At 37.5% G+C, this 17351-nt stretch overlaps 1 protein-coding gene across 2 annotated transcripts in view; it reads left to right on the forward strand.

Annotated features, from left to right (window-relative positions):
* CDH13 (cadherin 13) overlaps positions 1-17351 on the forward strand; it is a gene marked incomplete at its 3' end in the record, with an annotated part of 498288 nt that overhangs the window by 428822 nt on the left and 52115 nt on the right. For both annotated transcript variants that reach the window (XM_082489177.1, XM_082489176.1), the window contains exons 9-10: positions 6445-6627; positions 7623-7876. In XM_082489177.1, the coding sequence (XP_082345303.1) occupies positions 6445-6627; positions 7623-7876 (437 nt within the window). The remainder of the gene's footprint in view (positions 1-6444; positions 6628-7622; positions 7877-17351) is intronic.

Here is a 17351-nt window from a genome sequence, read left to right on the forward strand (position 1 = left end):
ATGAGATAAAGACATGTTGAAACTCCCCTTGCCTTTTTTTTTATCATTCGTGATACTCAGTGATATTAAGCATTTTTGTGTTTTTCAATAAAAAGGCACAAATTGATAGAGCCTGCAGAACTTCTAGCCAACTTACAGAGGGCAGAATTTAATCTTTGGCTGCCCATTTAGTTAATTAATCTTTTGGATTTGTTGCTGTTGTTGCAGGCTGCAGGATAGTGGACAAAAATATTCATTCGGTTTTTCCTTATTGAGCAGTACTTTTATTTTGTAAAGTAACTGGTGTGTGCCTTGAAAGATCACAAGGCATTTACAATACATAGCCTGTGAAATTCATTCAAAAGTAAAAAGTGAAAATGCATCCAAAATTATTATGGTCAATTTCATATATTCAGAAAGATTTTTTCAAAGCTACAATTGAATTCTTTCTGTAATTTCACTAGGGAGATGGAAGAATATTATGTACTTAGAAAAAATATAGAATAAACTGAAAGAAACACTTTAAGTTTAAGAAATAATATAATGCCTATGAGCCAGCATTATGGCAGTAAGACAATGACAATTACTAAAGACTGTTTAAGTGACTCATAGCTTTAATTTGTGTTTTGCAACTAGTTTACTCTGTCAAATCCTTGTCATACTGCGATTATGCTTTATATTTACATAGTGTCTTTCCTCTAAATGGCTTCCAAAGAGCTTCATATGATGCTTCGTGTGCAGCTCATATCAACTTACTCCATTATGTTAATGCGGCTATCTCTGTCGTGAAATACAGCAGCTATTTGTGTCCATATAGTAAAGTCTATGCACAGCGTTAAGCGGGAAAATACCTTCAAAATCTGTAGAAGAGATCAGGGAAAATGTAATACCAAGTTACAATTTGCTCTGACCACAAAATTGGCAATTAAATTGCTGGTGTGGAGTTTGGTATAAACTGCAGTCGGTCAGGTTCTCTGTTTTTCAGCCCCAGATAGCAGGCAGCACATTTGGTCATTGTGCTGAGATGAAAGGTGACTGAAGAATTGTCAGTGTCACTTCGTTCCATGCACAAATGTTATGCTAAATATTTCCACCTAGTATTTCACCTGCCTAGTTTGTGAAGACTGGTGAGCTCCGAGCACCGTATTCCGTGGTTCATTGTTAGCTGGCAAGCTGGGCTTTGTCTCCCAGTGAATTCCACAAGAAATGTTTGTTACTGATGTTTATGAGATCCTCATTCCTGATTGCTTGAGAAGGCAAACCTTTGCGATCACCCTGAAAATCCATTTGTCCTCAGAGATATTCCAGAAACAGAGCTATGGCAAATACATTGTTTCCTTAACAAATAAATATTGGCCGTTCGGGTACACACGTACTGACTGTCAGTGTGCAAAGCGAAAGACAGACGAAGAGCAAGCAGATTGCAAGGGACTATAAGCTTGTCCTCATATTTTCAAGAACATAGGTAGACTAAATGCGGTTGCCAAAGCAGTGGACTTCAGTGGAGGAGGACAAGTACAATAATACAATTTCCCTGGGGAATTTCTGATAGAGACATGTGAATTAATATATCCCATTATTTCTCATCTTTTATGATGTATAGATAGGGAAACAAACACGTGATAGTAGCACAGAATACCTTCAACTGGAATGTTGCCCTGATAAATGCAAACTGACATGCAGTTTTAATTTGTTTGTTCTTGGCTGGGAATCACAGCATGCAGAATCTTAATGAGCCATAGGGTAGTGATCACCAATCCCAGACACGTTTATCTTGCATTGTGTTTGCTGCTTGTGGCAGCTCTTTAATTTGGGTATATTGGTATCCCACTTTGAGACAGTTATTTGGTGGCTTCATAAAGGTATTAAGGTTATTACTGCATGCTCACGCTGTTGCTGGACAGTAGATATTCAGGTGATTCCGATGCAGTTAAGTTCATTTGTTCCTCTGTGCTCTGAGAAGCCAGTAAATAAAACCTCACTTCCTACAGAAGCTTTAAATAAGGCTGTCAGATAAGAATCCAGTTTTCATAGAGGTTAGATACCATTTCCAGTTTAGTTTGAGGCTGAGGTGGGGTTAATGTCTGGATTCCCAGGTGATAATATTTTACAAAGTGTTTTTTTCATGTATCTGCCCCATGGCAGACATCTGACAAGATTGTTTTTTCCTGAGATCCTACTGAGCCGTTTTGCTGTTCAGCAGGGGCTGTCACTACAGCGTCCCACCAGTTTGCTGTAGAGCTCAGTGTGGAGGAGGATTTGGCTCAGTATTATATTCTGTCCTGGCTCCGCCAGGAAGCATCTACTAAAATTAAGCTGTGGTTCAATCTGTTTGTTTCCCCACTTGACTTCTCCCTTTAGCTGGCTTTTGGTGCAGCCCTAATTATTCTCAGTAGATACCTGCCATCTTGAATTTCCTATGCTCAGTAAGATAAAATTCCTGCCAGCTTGGAACCATACTTTTTCATTTTATCTTCTCAAGCTTCGCACATAGTTTGGAGCAGGTTTCCAAGCTCCAGGTAAGGAGGGGTAGAGTTTGACTGCTGAACTGAGATCTCTCTGCTGCTCAGACCTATCCTGGGTGCTGTCAATAGGCTGTATTCTAACACAGTTGTTTTAAATGCTACTCGTCTCCTTGCCATCCCTTTGCTGACTCCTGTGTAAGAAATATAAACTGCTTGTTTTCACTCTGAGGGACCTCCATGCCTAGTGGAACTACCTTTGTGATCCCTCAAAAGAACGTCTAGTGGTCGATATCTACTTCCCATTAGTCCATCATGGCAGCAAACATTGCTCATTCATTACATTTTCAAGTCTACTTGTGCTTCCTCCCAAGCTACCCTCATGCTCTTGGAGGAACTCTTCATCTACATCCATCACTGTATTTTCTTGATGTCTTTCAGTTCCCTGTTAAAAGTCTCATTTGTCTACAAAAACCTGATGATTGAAGGTGACTGCTGGCCACTGTTGACTCATTGTTTTCTTCTAAGTTGTTATCAGTCTGTTGTCCGTCTTTCTGTATTTTTTCATAAGTTTTTGGTTGCAGAAAGAGGGGAATCGTGTCTCTTTTTTTATTTTCCTATGTTTATAAAATTCTAAATATGACAAGATTACTAGAATTTGTAGGCTGTATGTATGACAAGCACAATAAATGGCAATATGGCGTATCACTCCACGGAACAAGTTAACCTTATATATTCAAATGCTCGGCTACAGTCAATGAACATAGCTCCTTCCACCCAAATGCAACCCTGGCCCCGGGAATTTGCCTTCTACGTTATTATTCTTAATATGGGTCCAGATGATAGCAGTTTAAATAAAGTACTGAACTCATCTATTTTATTCTTAATTTATAGTGGTGCTTTTGGGATGTGCAGATATTTAAAAAGAGTAAAATCAATTAACTTGTGATCTAATTATTTGTGTTAGCCACTATGGGGTTTTATTTTAGAGCACTGGATCAGACTCTCCCAGTTAAGTCCGCGCTTTGAGAATGTAAACCTTTCATTTTGAAATATGATGAACCTGTGTTTATATTTTCTCTGTTTGCAAATCTAGTTCCTATTTTTATCCTTTCATAGGTTTTAAATTCCTTTTTTGTGTTTTTGAAAGGGACCCAGTATAAATATAACAAATTTTTCTAAATACTAGGAAGTCTATTCTTTATATAAAGGTGTCTGAACAGGCAAAAGAGTTTGCCTTCTAGATAATATGCACTACATTTTTCTGGGCCTCTCTATTTCACAGTAGATATTTGTCTTTTGCAATTACAAATCTGTGATTTATTACACTTTTTACGTTATAAAGTTAGAGTAGACCCATGTGACAACTTCTGTGATTTGATCATTCTGCTTTTTCATCCATCTTAAACAGATTCTAGTCTCATGTTCCAGACAGCTTCAAATAAATAAACACAGAATTTATATGGTCATATCTAAAATGCAAAAAATGCTAGGGGTGAGTGTACCACTATGCTTGGAATTATTTGGCTTGGCACAGCCTTTGCCTCTAGACGTTGTCATTTCCTTGATCTGCAGGTGTCAGAAGCTCTGCGGTTTTATGCCTCCAGCAAGCCTATGTGCCCTTTCTGCACTACTAACTCACTTCAATTGAAGCTACTGAGAGTCCTTCCTAAATAAGGAGAAAATAGGAATGCAGAAGAAAGCCAGCCCCAGCTGAGAAATCCTTGAATTAGATATCCTTAAATTGACATTCAGTATTTTTTGAACTAGGTAGCACATCATGGCAACCTTTTCCATCATAGTCTGGCACCGGTGGGGTAAGCATAATAAATTTGTCTCCCTGGCTTCACAATTATGTATCTGAGTAAAATAGCCAGATCTTTAAATATTTTATACTAACAAGCCTTACTGTTCCCAAGGTGATCCAGGGAGTATTGAACACTTAATTGAATCAGACTAGTGGATTAAGCAATGGATTTTTCAGAAGGATCAATATGAATTAGAAGCAGATGCCCAGTCAAATCTAAGGGTTAGATTCTTTAGGATTAGGTTTCTTGAAGTCTACTCACCCTTTTACATGGCTAAATAGGAACTTTTTGGTACTGAACAGTTTTTGAGAAAAATTCTTGCCCTTATGGTTCTGATGTCTCATTTTATACATGCTCAAGCTGAGACAATATGAAATAATACAAAAATATCAATCAGGCTAATTGCTTATTTTCAATTAGAGGACGAGGTGTCCAAGTGTGCTTTCCAGTGACAGCATTTTGCTGAGCAGGGTGGAATACAATCTTGGTAATCGTTCCTGTTATTTCCAAGATTCTTGATAGAGTTTTTCTTTTGATTTGTTTCAAAGCAAGCGAAAATATTGTTATATTATAATTGAGAGTTAATTAAACTGCAAATGAGCTTAATGATCTGTCTGAAACAAAGCTCAATCACAACCTGTTACATATTAACTATCAAAATCAAAAGAATCTTTAAATTCTATGTTAAATATACCAAAGAAGATAGAAATAGCCAATCATTAATGTCAGCCTTTTATAAAATCAGGTTTGAGGCTGGAAAGCTTGAACTGAATGTGTACGCTCAAATTACACAGCTATATTGAAAAAGGGTTTGGAAACAGAAATCAAATCTGTTGGAAGAAATGAATAAAGAAAGATAACTGAACACAGGAAAAGACATAGTTGTCTCCTCAGTATTTTACTATGAGGAAATCCATTTTACCTACTATTTGTCCAGATTGTGAAATCTGTATATGAATAAAATGCCATTTTTTTGATTCACTATTCTCACAAAATCTTCTGTAGAGTTATGACTTCATGTGGTCTATAAGACAGAGCAAAAGATATTTAGTCTATTCAGGTCTTGAAGCCAGTTGGGTGATTTTTGCCCTTGAGTGATATATTGTCACCAAAGATATAGCTTTTAAGCAGTGCTCGTATGGCAAAGGCTATTTGTGTCATTAAAGTTTGTAATTTTGGGCTTTTGAAGACTTAATCCCTAGAAATGCTAAGATTTCCTAATGATCGGTAATGGTACTGCTGATGTTCAGCACTTCTCAGGATTAGGTATGTTATCATTCTGGTTTATTCACCTATAAAGGAGGTATTATCTTATCAATCTTATATACAGTGCTTTTAGCATGTCAGCCTCAAGTGCTTGAAAGGTGAGGAGTATTATTAAGTCTGACCCTTACAAGCTTTTCCGATGGTTTGCTTAATGTTTTTCCTACATAAATAAGAATGGTGTTATACACTGTTTGTCTGGAATAGTAAATTAGAATTTTCTCCTAGGGCTTGGTTAGCTGAATAGTGCAGCAGTGCAATAAACTTCACAAGGTCATACAAAATTCTACCACTGAAAAAAGAAAGTAACACTGACTTTTAGTTATACAGACCGAGTGGTAGCATGAGGTCCAATTATTTTTGAGTTTCTTAGAGAAACTTCTCCAAAAAAGGATATGGGAACACTTTTTCTGAAAAATATTTTATGTATTAATAACGGTGTAGTGAAAAATTAATATGGGTGGGGCAATTTATGAAAATAATAGTCTGAAAGCAAAACTGGATTGTTTGTAAATAATAGTACATTCAAGGGCAAGAATGGGCTATATTAAACAGCTTCCACTTCTGCTTAGCTATGAGTATAGTTCCCTTTCTGATAGCACGTGCACCTATGCAACACTGTATATATTTTCAGAATTCGCTTTTCCAGTAATATGAGGTGAACTGTCTTCTTGTGATTACAATCTTCCAAAGCTTGACTCCTATCACATTGCTGCTTATCTGCCATCTATGCAATAGAGAGCAGCTGTAATGTGCTACCATATATTTCATGAGGGAGAATGTATTATTTAGAGCTTGTAACACTCAGTTTCAGTCAAGGATTACATCTTTCTCCTGTTGTGGTAAATAATTAATGCTGGCTTGGATATTTCATGTGTGTGTGTGGTCGATAATTGGAAATAGTAACAATTTCCACTATGTTTTTTTTCTAGTTTCAAGCCACAGTGAAGGAGGGAGTCACAGGTGTAATAGTAAACTTAACGGTTGGCGACCGAGATGACCCAGCAACTGGAGCATGGAGAGCTGTCTACACCATTATTAATGGAAATCCAGGGCAGAGTTTTGAAATCCATACCAATCCCCAGACTAATGAGGGAATGCTCTCTGTTGTCAAAGTAAGAACAATTTGCTGTTGTACTGTGTTATTACTGTAAGGCCACCCACAGGATTTACTGCATAAGAGAGGCACGGCAAGGATAAGTTACTTAATAATACGTAGTTGGCTACCAGCCCTTGTCCAAACAATATGTATAACCCCTTCTTCTGTCACAGTAGCTTTACTTCTTTAGTCACAAGGACCTGCCTGTTGCTAACTATATTGCTGTTGTGCTTAAATAACAGCTAGTTTTGCAGTAAGCACCACATTTCGTAGTGAGACTTTACAACAAAGTTTTGTTTGGGACTGAGGGTACAATTAGAACTCAAGGGCCACATTTTTTTCTCAGTTAGAGAACACAGATGCAAGTACCAGGGAAGCAGGGGACACAGCTTCAGACTAAACTGGAGAGCCATCTTTGGTCCCACATTTCTAAAGTCTCATGAAAAAATGTATTGCCTGTCTTTGTATGAAGATAATCCTATACCTCATACTTTAAAAAAAGAAAAAAAAAAAAAAGACAATAGCCCTGGCTGCTGCCTGTATCAGAATTTTCTCTGTTAAACTTCAGAAGAGGCATTTTCAATTCTTAAGACAAATGTCATCTATTTCCATGGTGCTGCTTTTGATTTCAACGTAGGAGTTGAGAAAATAGCCTTATGTTGCTTATCATAAGTAGCTACTAAGTATGACTGGTTTGTTTGCTAAATGCACATTACATCATAAATAAGCATTTATATATGAGAATTAAATGATATGTATGGGTTATGGCAAAAAAGTAAATGTTCTTGTATAGAGGGACATCTCCATCTTTCATTAAGTCCATTATCTTCAATGTACTTTATAACTACCATTGTGTCTAATGCTAAACTCTGACCAAGTATCAGATGCAATGAATGCTGTTGTCCCTTTCTGGCTAATTCTATCTCCTGCAAGTTTACAACGGGTTACAAGGAAAAAGTGTTAAGTACTGTCTTTGCACCTTGCACTCTGATTTTATGATATGTTTTACAGCCTTTAGACTATGAGATTTCAGCGTTCCACACATTGCTGATCAAAGTAGAAAATGAAGACCCGCTGATTCCAGACATAGCCTATGGCCCCAGTTCCACAGCAACAGTTCAGATCACTGTTGAGGATGTGAATGAAGGCCCAGTTTTCCACCCAAACCCAATGACAGTGACAAAACAAGAAAACATCCCTGTTGGCAGTGTTGTGTTAACGGTAAATGCCACTGATCCAGATACTTTGCAACATCAGACTATCAGGTGAGTGCAGTACCCTCTAATTTTCATCCATCAGAAAGTGAGTATGTCTTTTGCACCCAAGAATTTGCCTGCCAGCTACAGAATTAAATTAAAGTTGTTGGGGCTCTACATAATACATGGCTTTTTTCTTTTTCCTGAAATTGAAGGATTCAGTATGATGAAATCGAGGAACTGAATTAGACAGGGGGCAGTAGTTTTCCAGGCTCATTACTGCAGTAGAACAGTCGAGTGTCACGAGCAGTAGACATAGCTTTGCATAGTGTTTCAGAATTACTTTTAACCTGCGTGTTTATTTCTCTTCCTTCAGGAGAGCCAGAGAAAATAAGTAAAAATTGAAAACGTGTGTAGAAATAATTCATCTGTTTTACATATGGTTCAAGTCAGTTTATGATCATTTATAATGTCCCTCAGTGAAATAATGACCGTTCATCCACGTTCAAGGGCTGAGAAAATATTTCCCAGTGAAATACTGAAGCTACAGTAAGCTAAGACTTGGCCTTGCCCAGATAAATGAAAGGAAATTATTATTTCTGTGCTGCGATAATATAATCCCACACATATGCCATGTCGCAAGGAGCAAACCTAGGATACTAAGTGGTGCCATCATCTTATATTTTGAGCCACCTGGTCTGGTCTTTGGGTTTTAGATTTGTTGAGAAATGAAAGATCAACCACTTTCTTTAATACTAAATTGACTTTCCAGGCAGCTTTTCTCAGCATTGGAGAATTGCAGGTTAGGCACTAAAACTAAAATCTATATCTGTGTTTAATTTTTCGTTCTTTCTTGTGAGTCTCATTTCCCCTAGATATCAACGTATATAAACGGGCATAAACATCTTTGTGAGAATGACTTAAAAGCTTTACCTGAACAATATGCACCATTATACCATAGCTGTAGATTTCTCTACTATCACAGGGTGATATTTAGCAGTGATTGTGCACTCCTTAAAGAAGGTTTGTCATATGTACTGTTCTACAAAAAAAGAAAGCTTCTGATCTTGAAGATGTTCTCTGTCAGTAACAAATGTTGGTAAGCATTCCCTTGCAAAGGACCGCGCTGACAGCCTTGGATTCAAATGATGAGAAGGTGAATTTAAGCAGGTGAGTGTGCTCATCGCCAAGGAAGGAGGAAAAAGGCAAAGCAGATAATTAAAAGTGTCTGCATCACCTCAAAACCACCTAGTTATTGGAGTACAAATATTTCGGGTTTTCTCTATCAAAAATGCCTTTGAGTTCTGCTATTGAAATATTAGTTTATTCTTAGCCTAGATCATTCCCCTGTATTTATTTACAGAATGCATTTTTATTATTAATTTTAGTTTTTGCTCCAGAGATTCCTTATTTCATTCACTGTGGTCACACAGATTTGTGTCTATCGATGGAAAACCTATGGAATTCCTATTGCTTGTCAAATACAGCAATTTGACCCTCAGCAGCATTACTCAGAACCTGGCCTGTGTAAGGAAAAGCTGTTTGTTCCCTTTCGGATTGGGACTGAATTTAAGAAACATAGTTATTGAAGTTCTCCATAACTTCATGTATTTTCATGGGAGAGAAGAAAAGTCATATTAATTAATGTAACGGGTGATTTTGTGATGCTAAAAGAGAAAAGCCAAGAAAAAACCAAAAACAGCAATACAGAAACTATTATCTGATTATTTTTTTTCCCCTTGACCTACTGATTTTGCTGAATTTCTCCTAACTGCGTTGACAATGAAATTACAGGGCATACCAATAAGTCGCTGAAAACACCAAGTTAGTTTTAAGTATTGTGTGTCACCAGTTCAGTAACATACTTTTTTGCAGTCCACCACTTCTCACAACTGGCTGCAAAGGAACTCTCAAATCTTGACTATAACTACCTTATAATCTAAACAGAATTTTCCCAGAAGTTTTACCATATCTGCATGGCCAAAACCTGGAAGGTCTTTAGCCGAAAGTAAGATTTTTCTTTTCTTACCCTGCATGCGCAGAAAAGAAGAGCAGAAATAAGCTAGATTAGGTTGGGAATGAAGCATGATCATATACGGAAGCTATGTAAAAGGAAGTGGCTATTTAAGTTAGAAAAAAAAATGTAAATGTAATGGAAATCTGGGAAATGGTGGAATGATTCAGGAAAGGCTAATTTGACTGCCCATGTGTCCTTCTGCTAAATAACAGGAAAGCATAAAATAGCATTTTTAAAAGATGCTTTTAACATTGACAGGTATTACTGAAACACATAGCTACTAGCAGTGAAAAATGAGGACTGTAGTATATAAGAACAGCATCTACAATTAAGAATAGTGCAAAATTGCACGTATAAAGGCCAAAGCTACTCACTAGTTTGGGTCTGTTTTGTTTTCTCATAAGTTCCTAGACAGGTGTGCGTTTAGAGTCCTGGACCTACCTATAAAGGCATACCAAACTACACAGTTCTCAGACTATGCTGTGGTAAATTACAGCATCAGAGTCCTTACTATGATTATACAGGTAAAGTAAAGGCCAAGCAGGCACAATACAGACTTTTAAACGAGATATTACACTAAATATCAATGACCATGAGCAAGCAATGTTTTGTGTCTGCAAGAAGCAATGAATACCAGATTTGAATTGCGTGTGCTGTGTGAACGATGTACATCACCTTCAACAAAGTATGTGTCTGTTCAGAAGTGGAGATGGATACAAACAAAAGAACAAACAGAGAATTAGTAATGTTACGTTTTTTATTTTCAACCTAGAACAGATGAGGTGTGTCTAACTGCAGGGATATTTTTACTTATTTTTCTATATAAAACCTGTAGAATATTTGATGAAGGCTGATGAATATTTGTAATCAGGAAATTTAGTTACATCATATATATAACATTTCAAGAACCATGAAGAGTGTATGGAAACCGTTTGTGCCATTGTCCATATCTAGATAGAATTTATTCTTTGAACGTTGCATATCTGAATCAGATTGAAATTACTTATCTCTTTGAAAAATGTGGCTCACTGTAAAAATTCCTAAAGACAGCTGTACTTTTGAAGCAATTTTCTTTCTTATTCTTCAGCTTGAAGTGTTTTTGCAGACTGAGAAAGAATTTCATTTAAAAGCTCAAACAAGCAGGCAAAAATGTATTACACTGAAAAAAATATGACTCCAAGTATTTGTAAGACTCAAAAGCAGGTACCTTGGGCTCTAGCTGTTTGTCTGCACGTGATTAGCACTGAACTTTCATGATGTCAGCTCTTCTCTGATCTACTGAGGTTAACATTTCAAAGAAAATCAAGATAGAGGTAGAAATATCATCCTGGAAACAAGAACCGCACGCTCATTTTAACCAGCTAAATAATCCAGGCATCAAGTTTCATCTCTAAATTATCCCTGTTTAATAGTAGGTTAACACTGACTTTCACATCTGTACCCAGATCTATGATTTCCTTTGGGTGGAAAACAATGTTTGTTCTGCTGTGATCACTCCCAGAAAGAAAAGGAACCTGTTCAAGTTGGATCACATTTCTTATATCCATTAACCTATTTTTTTGAAGTATTTAATTCCCTCTACAGTTTCCAACTTTTTTAGATTTAAAAAATGAAAGAAGTCCAGCAGGCCCCATTTTAATTATAACCCAACAATTTATTAATAGAACAGTAATGAAGTTTCTGAAATTTGATTTCTTAATCAGGGATCATTGTTATTTTTGTGCCAGATTTAAGAGTTTAATTTTGGGTGCTTCTTCCCAACCTCTGAAATTTTAATCAGAAGTTTCAAGTGTACATGTCAATGAGAAGTTAAAGGCCAAATTTAATAACATTTTCTACCTTGGGAAATTAAAAGAAGCAGCTCACTCTCTGAAATTCATTATTAACAGTAGATCTTAATTAAACACAGTTACGGTCCTCAATATTTGTCTGTGTGAAGAGATTGGTTTCAGTATTTTTTGCTTTTTTGGATTCAAGAAATCCAGGATATTCAAGAATTAGAGTTTTATCTACGTGTAAATAAGTTGTTTACAGCAGTGTATTTGTAATTTTTAATTAAAGCAACATTGTTCTCTGGTTTCATGGTTTATCATGGCAGTATATTTTTATTACTACCGTCCTCTTGGATTTTAAATTATTTATATAAATATATTATTGAGGTATTTATTCTCAATAAGCAATGTGACTCAGTGCTTCAGAAATATCTTCACAAGAAAAGTTTATTATAGCTCTAAAGCATATCTAATTCATTAAGTAGAATTAAGATGCAGTATTTGAAGCTGGAGAATTTAGGAATGGAACCCAAACTGCAGTGAGTTTGGGAATATGAAAGACTGCCAAAAATATCTAAAGCAATATATGTAAATAAGATATATATTTGTATGTGTGTGTCTGTGTGTAATTTTTTTATCTGCACCTGAAGCCAGCTGAGCCCACATAGCATAAGTGGCTGCTGGAAGCATTGGTACGCTGTCTTAGTGGTGGAGTCTCGATTGTAGAAATTTGAAAGCCAATTTTTTCCTTGGTAATTGACATCCTTTTATTTGATTCTGGTCTCCTTATACCACAGTATCATTAATTTTGTGGAATTACACAAATATGAGACCAGTAAATCTCCATTTGTTTGAGATGAATCATTTCAGATTGGAATAGCCTGTGATGGATCCAGCTGCCTGCTAACCTGGAGGTTCGGCTGTTATAGCACTGCCGTTGTACCGGCTGTGTGTTTGATAGCTCTGCCAGTCTGGAAATGGGAGCAGAGTCATGTTTGTTATGTCATTGTTTCCAAATAACAGCTACTGGTCTGTCTGAAAGGTGGATAAACTCTGTTTCTCTTTAACATAAAGAGCATTTTTCTGCACCGCAAACTAAGCGTATGTGTTAATGAGGCTTCATCCTTGAACATCAGACCATGGGGATGATAAGGCTGAACCTAACAGACACTCTATTAAAAGTAATCATCTGTCTGTATTTGTCATTGCACCGAAAGCCACGGGAGAAGGGACTGGTCATTTTCTTTGGGAATGGAAAGGTTTATTACTGGGCCACACTTCGCTTTGGATTATGTCGTCATAATTTTGGGGTCAGTGCTTATGGAGTTGGTAGAAGTCAGTGGAAATGTTTCAAACTCTTATTGGTGGCAACCATGATCTGCATAGTCTTTGTCAAAAAAAAAAAAAAAGATTGCCTAAAATCCTGTAAAATAGTGCTGAAACTACACTGAAGTGGGATTTACAGTTCAGTGAGTTTCTTCCAAATCTCAAATACTTGAGAAAACTAAGAATTCTCTGGAAAAAGCAAGTTTACTTCTGTTACTTCTCCCTTTGCTGCCAATCGCCACCCTTACATGCAGTGAATGTATAAGCCATGAATTGCAAAGACAATTCAAAAGACCTTTTTTATGTCTCTTGCCAGGATTTTTTCAGACATCCTGAGCCCCCTCTGAACAAGGATGAGGCTCCAAATCACCTTCCTCACAAACACTTAAGGGATCAATTTTGCATACTTTGTTGCACATCAACCCTTTTTAAAGCCCTTTTGTTGCAGGTGGAGGTCAATAAACTGGCTTTTTGGGATACACTAGTCACTTACAGAAGTACTATATAATGAGAGGGATAGAAAGTCTTAAAGAATGAATGCTTATGAAGTAACACACTTAGTCATTGTTAAATATGTCTCCTAGAATCTGAAGGACTTGTCTTTGATTCCTAACAACAGGAGATTTGTTTTCCTTGTGCAGACAGAAGAATAGCGCTATTGTTATAAATGAATGGCTGAGCCGTGCTCTCAGCATGCAGCGCCAGAGTTTTTCACTGTAAGTTACACCCAAGAGCATCTCAAGTTGGCTCTGCAGTTTTATTTATGGCCTGCCTGAACCCGGCCATTGGGAATTTGTAGCACATCTCTAGATCTGAAGCTGCTGTATATTGGACAGTGCACATTGTTTTTCTTTTCCTTTCTCTTTTTTAAGTTAGAAGGAAAGCCAGGTAGAGAGGGAATCTGCTCGAAGCAAAAAGTTTTTCCTCTTCTGTCTTTCCTGCAAAATTTTGAAACACAGAAACACTAACTCGAGAGAAGTGCGTGTATTGGGGCATCCAGCAAGCAATACCAGAAAGGGAGAGCTTTAATCACTTCGGAAAGAAAAAACTTGGCCAATTCCCTCATGCTACACAGCTACCACCTATAATTGGAGGTACTCACTAGTGAGCCGTTAGCCCAACAGTATTCTACAGAACAGTTGTTCTACTGAAAGTGTTTCTTAAATGTATTAATACTATCTGTGTATGTAATCACTGTGATATAAATATGTTATTATCATAATTTTAATATCTGAAGGGAAAAATGAATGAAAAAATGCATCGTCTTTTTTTGATGTTTGACGAAAGTGACTTCCACCTTTTGTTTACTGAACAACATAAACAACCCCCTCTTTCCCCATGTAGCAAACTCATTAGGCCTACAGCAAGATGGGAAAGAAGCGAAATTGTTTCTGGAGTGGTACTGCACCTTCTTTATTCTCCTCTCATACCCATGACCGCACTGATGTAACTCTGGAAGGGTGATAATGGCTTCAGAGTAAAATCAGGCCCCATTTTTCCTGTTGAGAAAATGATTTGTAGCTGGCCAGCACTGAGTCTGAATTAATGTGGAGGAAGCAGCTGTTAAAAAAAAAAGTTTCTGGTGGGAACGACTGAGATGGGACTGAAAAGAATAAATGACTGGAGTAAAATCCCAGCGCTGGGATAATTAAAACATCTGCCAAACCTGGAAAACACGTCCTAGAAAAGCTGTGGGCAGTATCTGATGCTGACCATTCAGGAATGCTGCTTTCAACTCTGCCAGCTTCAATATCGGAGCTAAACTATTACAGGACCTTCTTTTCCTCAGAGTAGTGAACAGCTGTTGATAGTCTGAGTCCCGAAGTCTGTTATTCGGTCCCTTTATTAGTCATGGGCGTTCCCAGGCTGGCTTAATTTACAGCCAACTTGTCAACACCTCCCTTTTACCACCTTGGAGAGTCCCCAGGAGTCCTTGATCTCTCAGTTGCTTCTAGTGTTTCTCCTAATGGTGAAACCTCTAAATCTCCCCCGTTGTTTCTTTGTGCCCTCTTCTTACTGATATTCTCTGTCTCTGTGTTGGGGCAGATGGTAGGCCAACATTGTCTGCTTTTGTATAACTTAATTTTTTGTGCTTAAGGACAATCCCATCTAACCAGTTGGTGTTAAGCTTTGGTACGCCAGCTTTTGCCTTGTGGGGAGGTGGGGGAAATCCCACACTTGCTTTGTCTTATCTAAGACGTGCTAAACGTCTTGTCTTACTGCTTGGTTTTTCCTAGCAGTTGCCAAGGTTTGGGGGAAAGATTAACGTACATAAACAGGTTGCTACAGCACCTATTTTTTCCAGAGCAAATTTTCACCCAGACTGAATGAGGCAGTTCTCCTGAAGAATAGTGTCCCTTTCCTGAGAAAATAAAAAGATTAATCCCTCTCTTGTTGATTAGTACCTGAAGTAACCTGAAGGTAGCAGAAGTGTCTGAATTAAATTATTAAAGACTATCTAAAACAGGGGTCCCAGGAATTCTCAAATCCAGTGATTCATAGTTTTGCAGGGAACCCAGCTACCTGAAGCCAGACTTTATCACTTCTGATAATACTTGTCAGAAGATCGTATTCTTCAAATTTTCCATCTGCTCTACTCTGTTGGCATAAATCATAGTTAATATATTGATATTAAAGCTATAGATGATAGAATTGAGAATCTGTGTTTCTATGTAATCAAATGAGCCATAGAAACCAATTTTTACTTCCCTTGATATTACCTTAAGAATCCCAAATTCTTGATTAATTAGGATGAATGTAACATTTAAGGGGAGTTTAATTAGACCCTCTGTCTTTATCCGGCATAACAATATTATGCCACGTTATGATTTCAACCATGTCAGCACTCAGAATGAATAGCTGTGAACTGTGAAATTATAGGGCACATTTTTCATGTCACTGACTAAACAATATTGCAGATCTTCTTGAGAAATATAACAATAGGATATATCAGTCACAAGTTATGCTTGCAGTGGAAGTCACATCTTGACAATAACTCACTTTGTCATTACCGTTCTCTCCTAGTTTCAGAAAAGGCAGGATTTTGCCTCTGGAAGAAGTAAAGAATATCTTGATGATAATAAGTTGGCTATCAAGTTTGGGGACGCTGTGTAAAGAGCCAAGTTGACAGGGAAGGGGATAGTATGAATTTCTGTTAATTTTTTTAAGCCATTGAATTCTTGAGTCCCTTTCAGTCAAGTTAGATCGCACATGTTACAACTTTCAGTGGTGCTTTGACAGAAATTTATTTGGATTGACATTCTGTAAGATTGTAGCTCCAGTGACCAGTGTTATTTTTTACAAGGGCAAAAGCTGGAAAACCAAGCACTCAAAAGTTTTCCAGGAAGACTGGTAACACATCTAGGCCGGAATCCTGCGATCAAGTGGAAGTATATAATGAAACCATTTTTGTTCTTGTGGTGTTCAGCACTTCTGTCTTTAAAGCAGGTGGTGTCTGCAATTTATGTCCTGACTGGACAAAGGAAACCCTGTAATTCCTTCACAGCTTTTTGCCCTGCTGTGAAGATATGGGGTGCCGATGTTATGGCTGTATTTCATTAATTTGCCATCTCCTGAATAAGGACAGAGTACACCATGGGCACAAGAATCAGTAGCAAAATTCCCACTGAATCTGGGTGTAGGGTTTCATCTCGGAGCAGAAGCTTTACCAAATATACAGAACTTCTGCTGTATGTTTACAGCCACTGCTTAACCACAAGACATCCCTAGTCTGCGCATTTCAAGGCATAAAGAACCTCATCTTCTTTCAGACTCACAGACGGTTATTCTTGGAGTAGAATAGTTCAGTGAGGAGATTGTCAGAAGGTTTGAGCACTCATTTTTACTAAATGGAGCTCTGCAATGTTACTGTAATAGGAAAAAAGTCTTGGAGAGTTCAATTGGATTTTTTCTATTAACTTAGTAATAAGGATGCCAATTTCTGTAAAGTAGTTTCTGAGTAAGAGTGGAATTATGCACTTTGTTAAGCAGCAGTAAGCCCGCTGATTCATTCTTGGTTCAAATGTGAATTGCTAAGGACTGACTTCTTCCTAATTTTCTGACCATTATGCTCTAGGTAAATATGCCTACAGAGACATGTGTGCCTACTCTACATATAGCTAGGTAATTATTATCCACGTGCTCCCTTGGGGCAGCTCCATTGGGTAGTACTTAGCATGGCATTGCCTTGGAAATACTAACCTGTCTCACCCGGATTTCATTGAATATTCCAAACCCAGAAGAATTTTTGCACATTTACCTTTTGTAATGGGTCTGTCAGAATAATATTTCCTCTTTTCCTTTTCAAATGGGTAATTTCCAATAGGATTCTGCCTGCCTAAGGCCCAGCCTCTCTGGAGATTGAGCCCCGGGTCATTGGTAGCATTTTATACATAAAAAAAGAAATGCAGCCACAGAGTTTATCTGATTG

The sequence above is a fragment of the Vanellus vanellus genome (assembly GCF_965231255.1).
Source record: "Vanellus vanellus genome assembly, chromosome: 12".
Classification (NCBI taxonomy): domain Eukaryota; kingdom Metazoa; phylum Chordata; class Aves; order Charadriiformes; family Charadriidae; genus Vanellus; species Vanellus vanellus.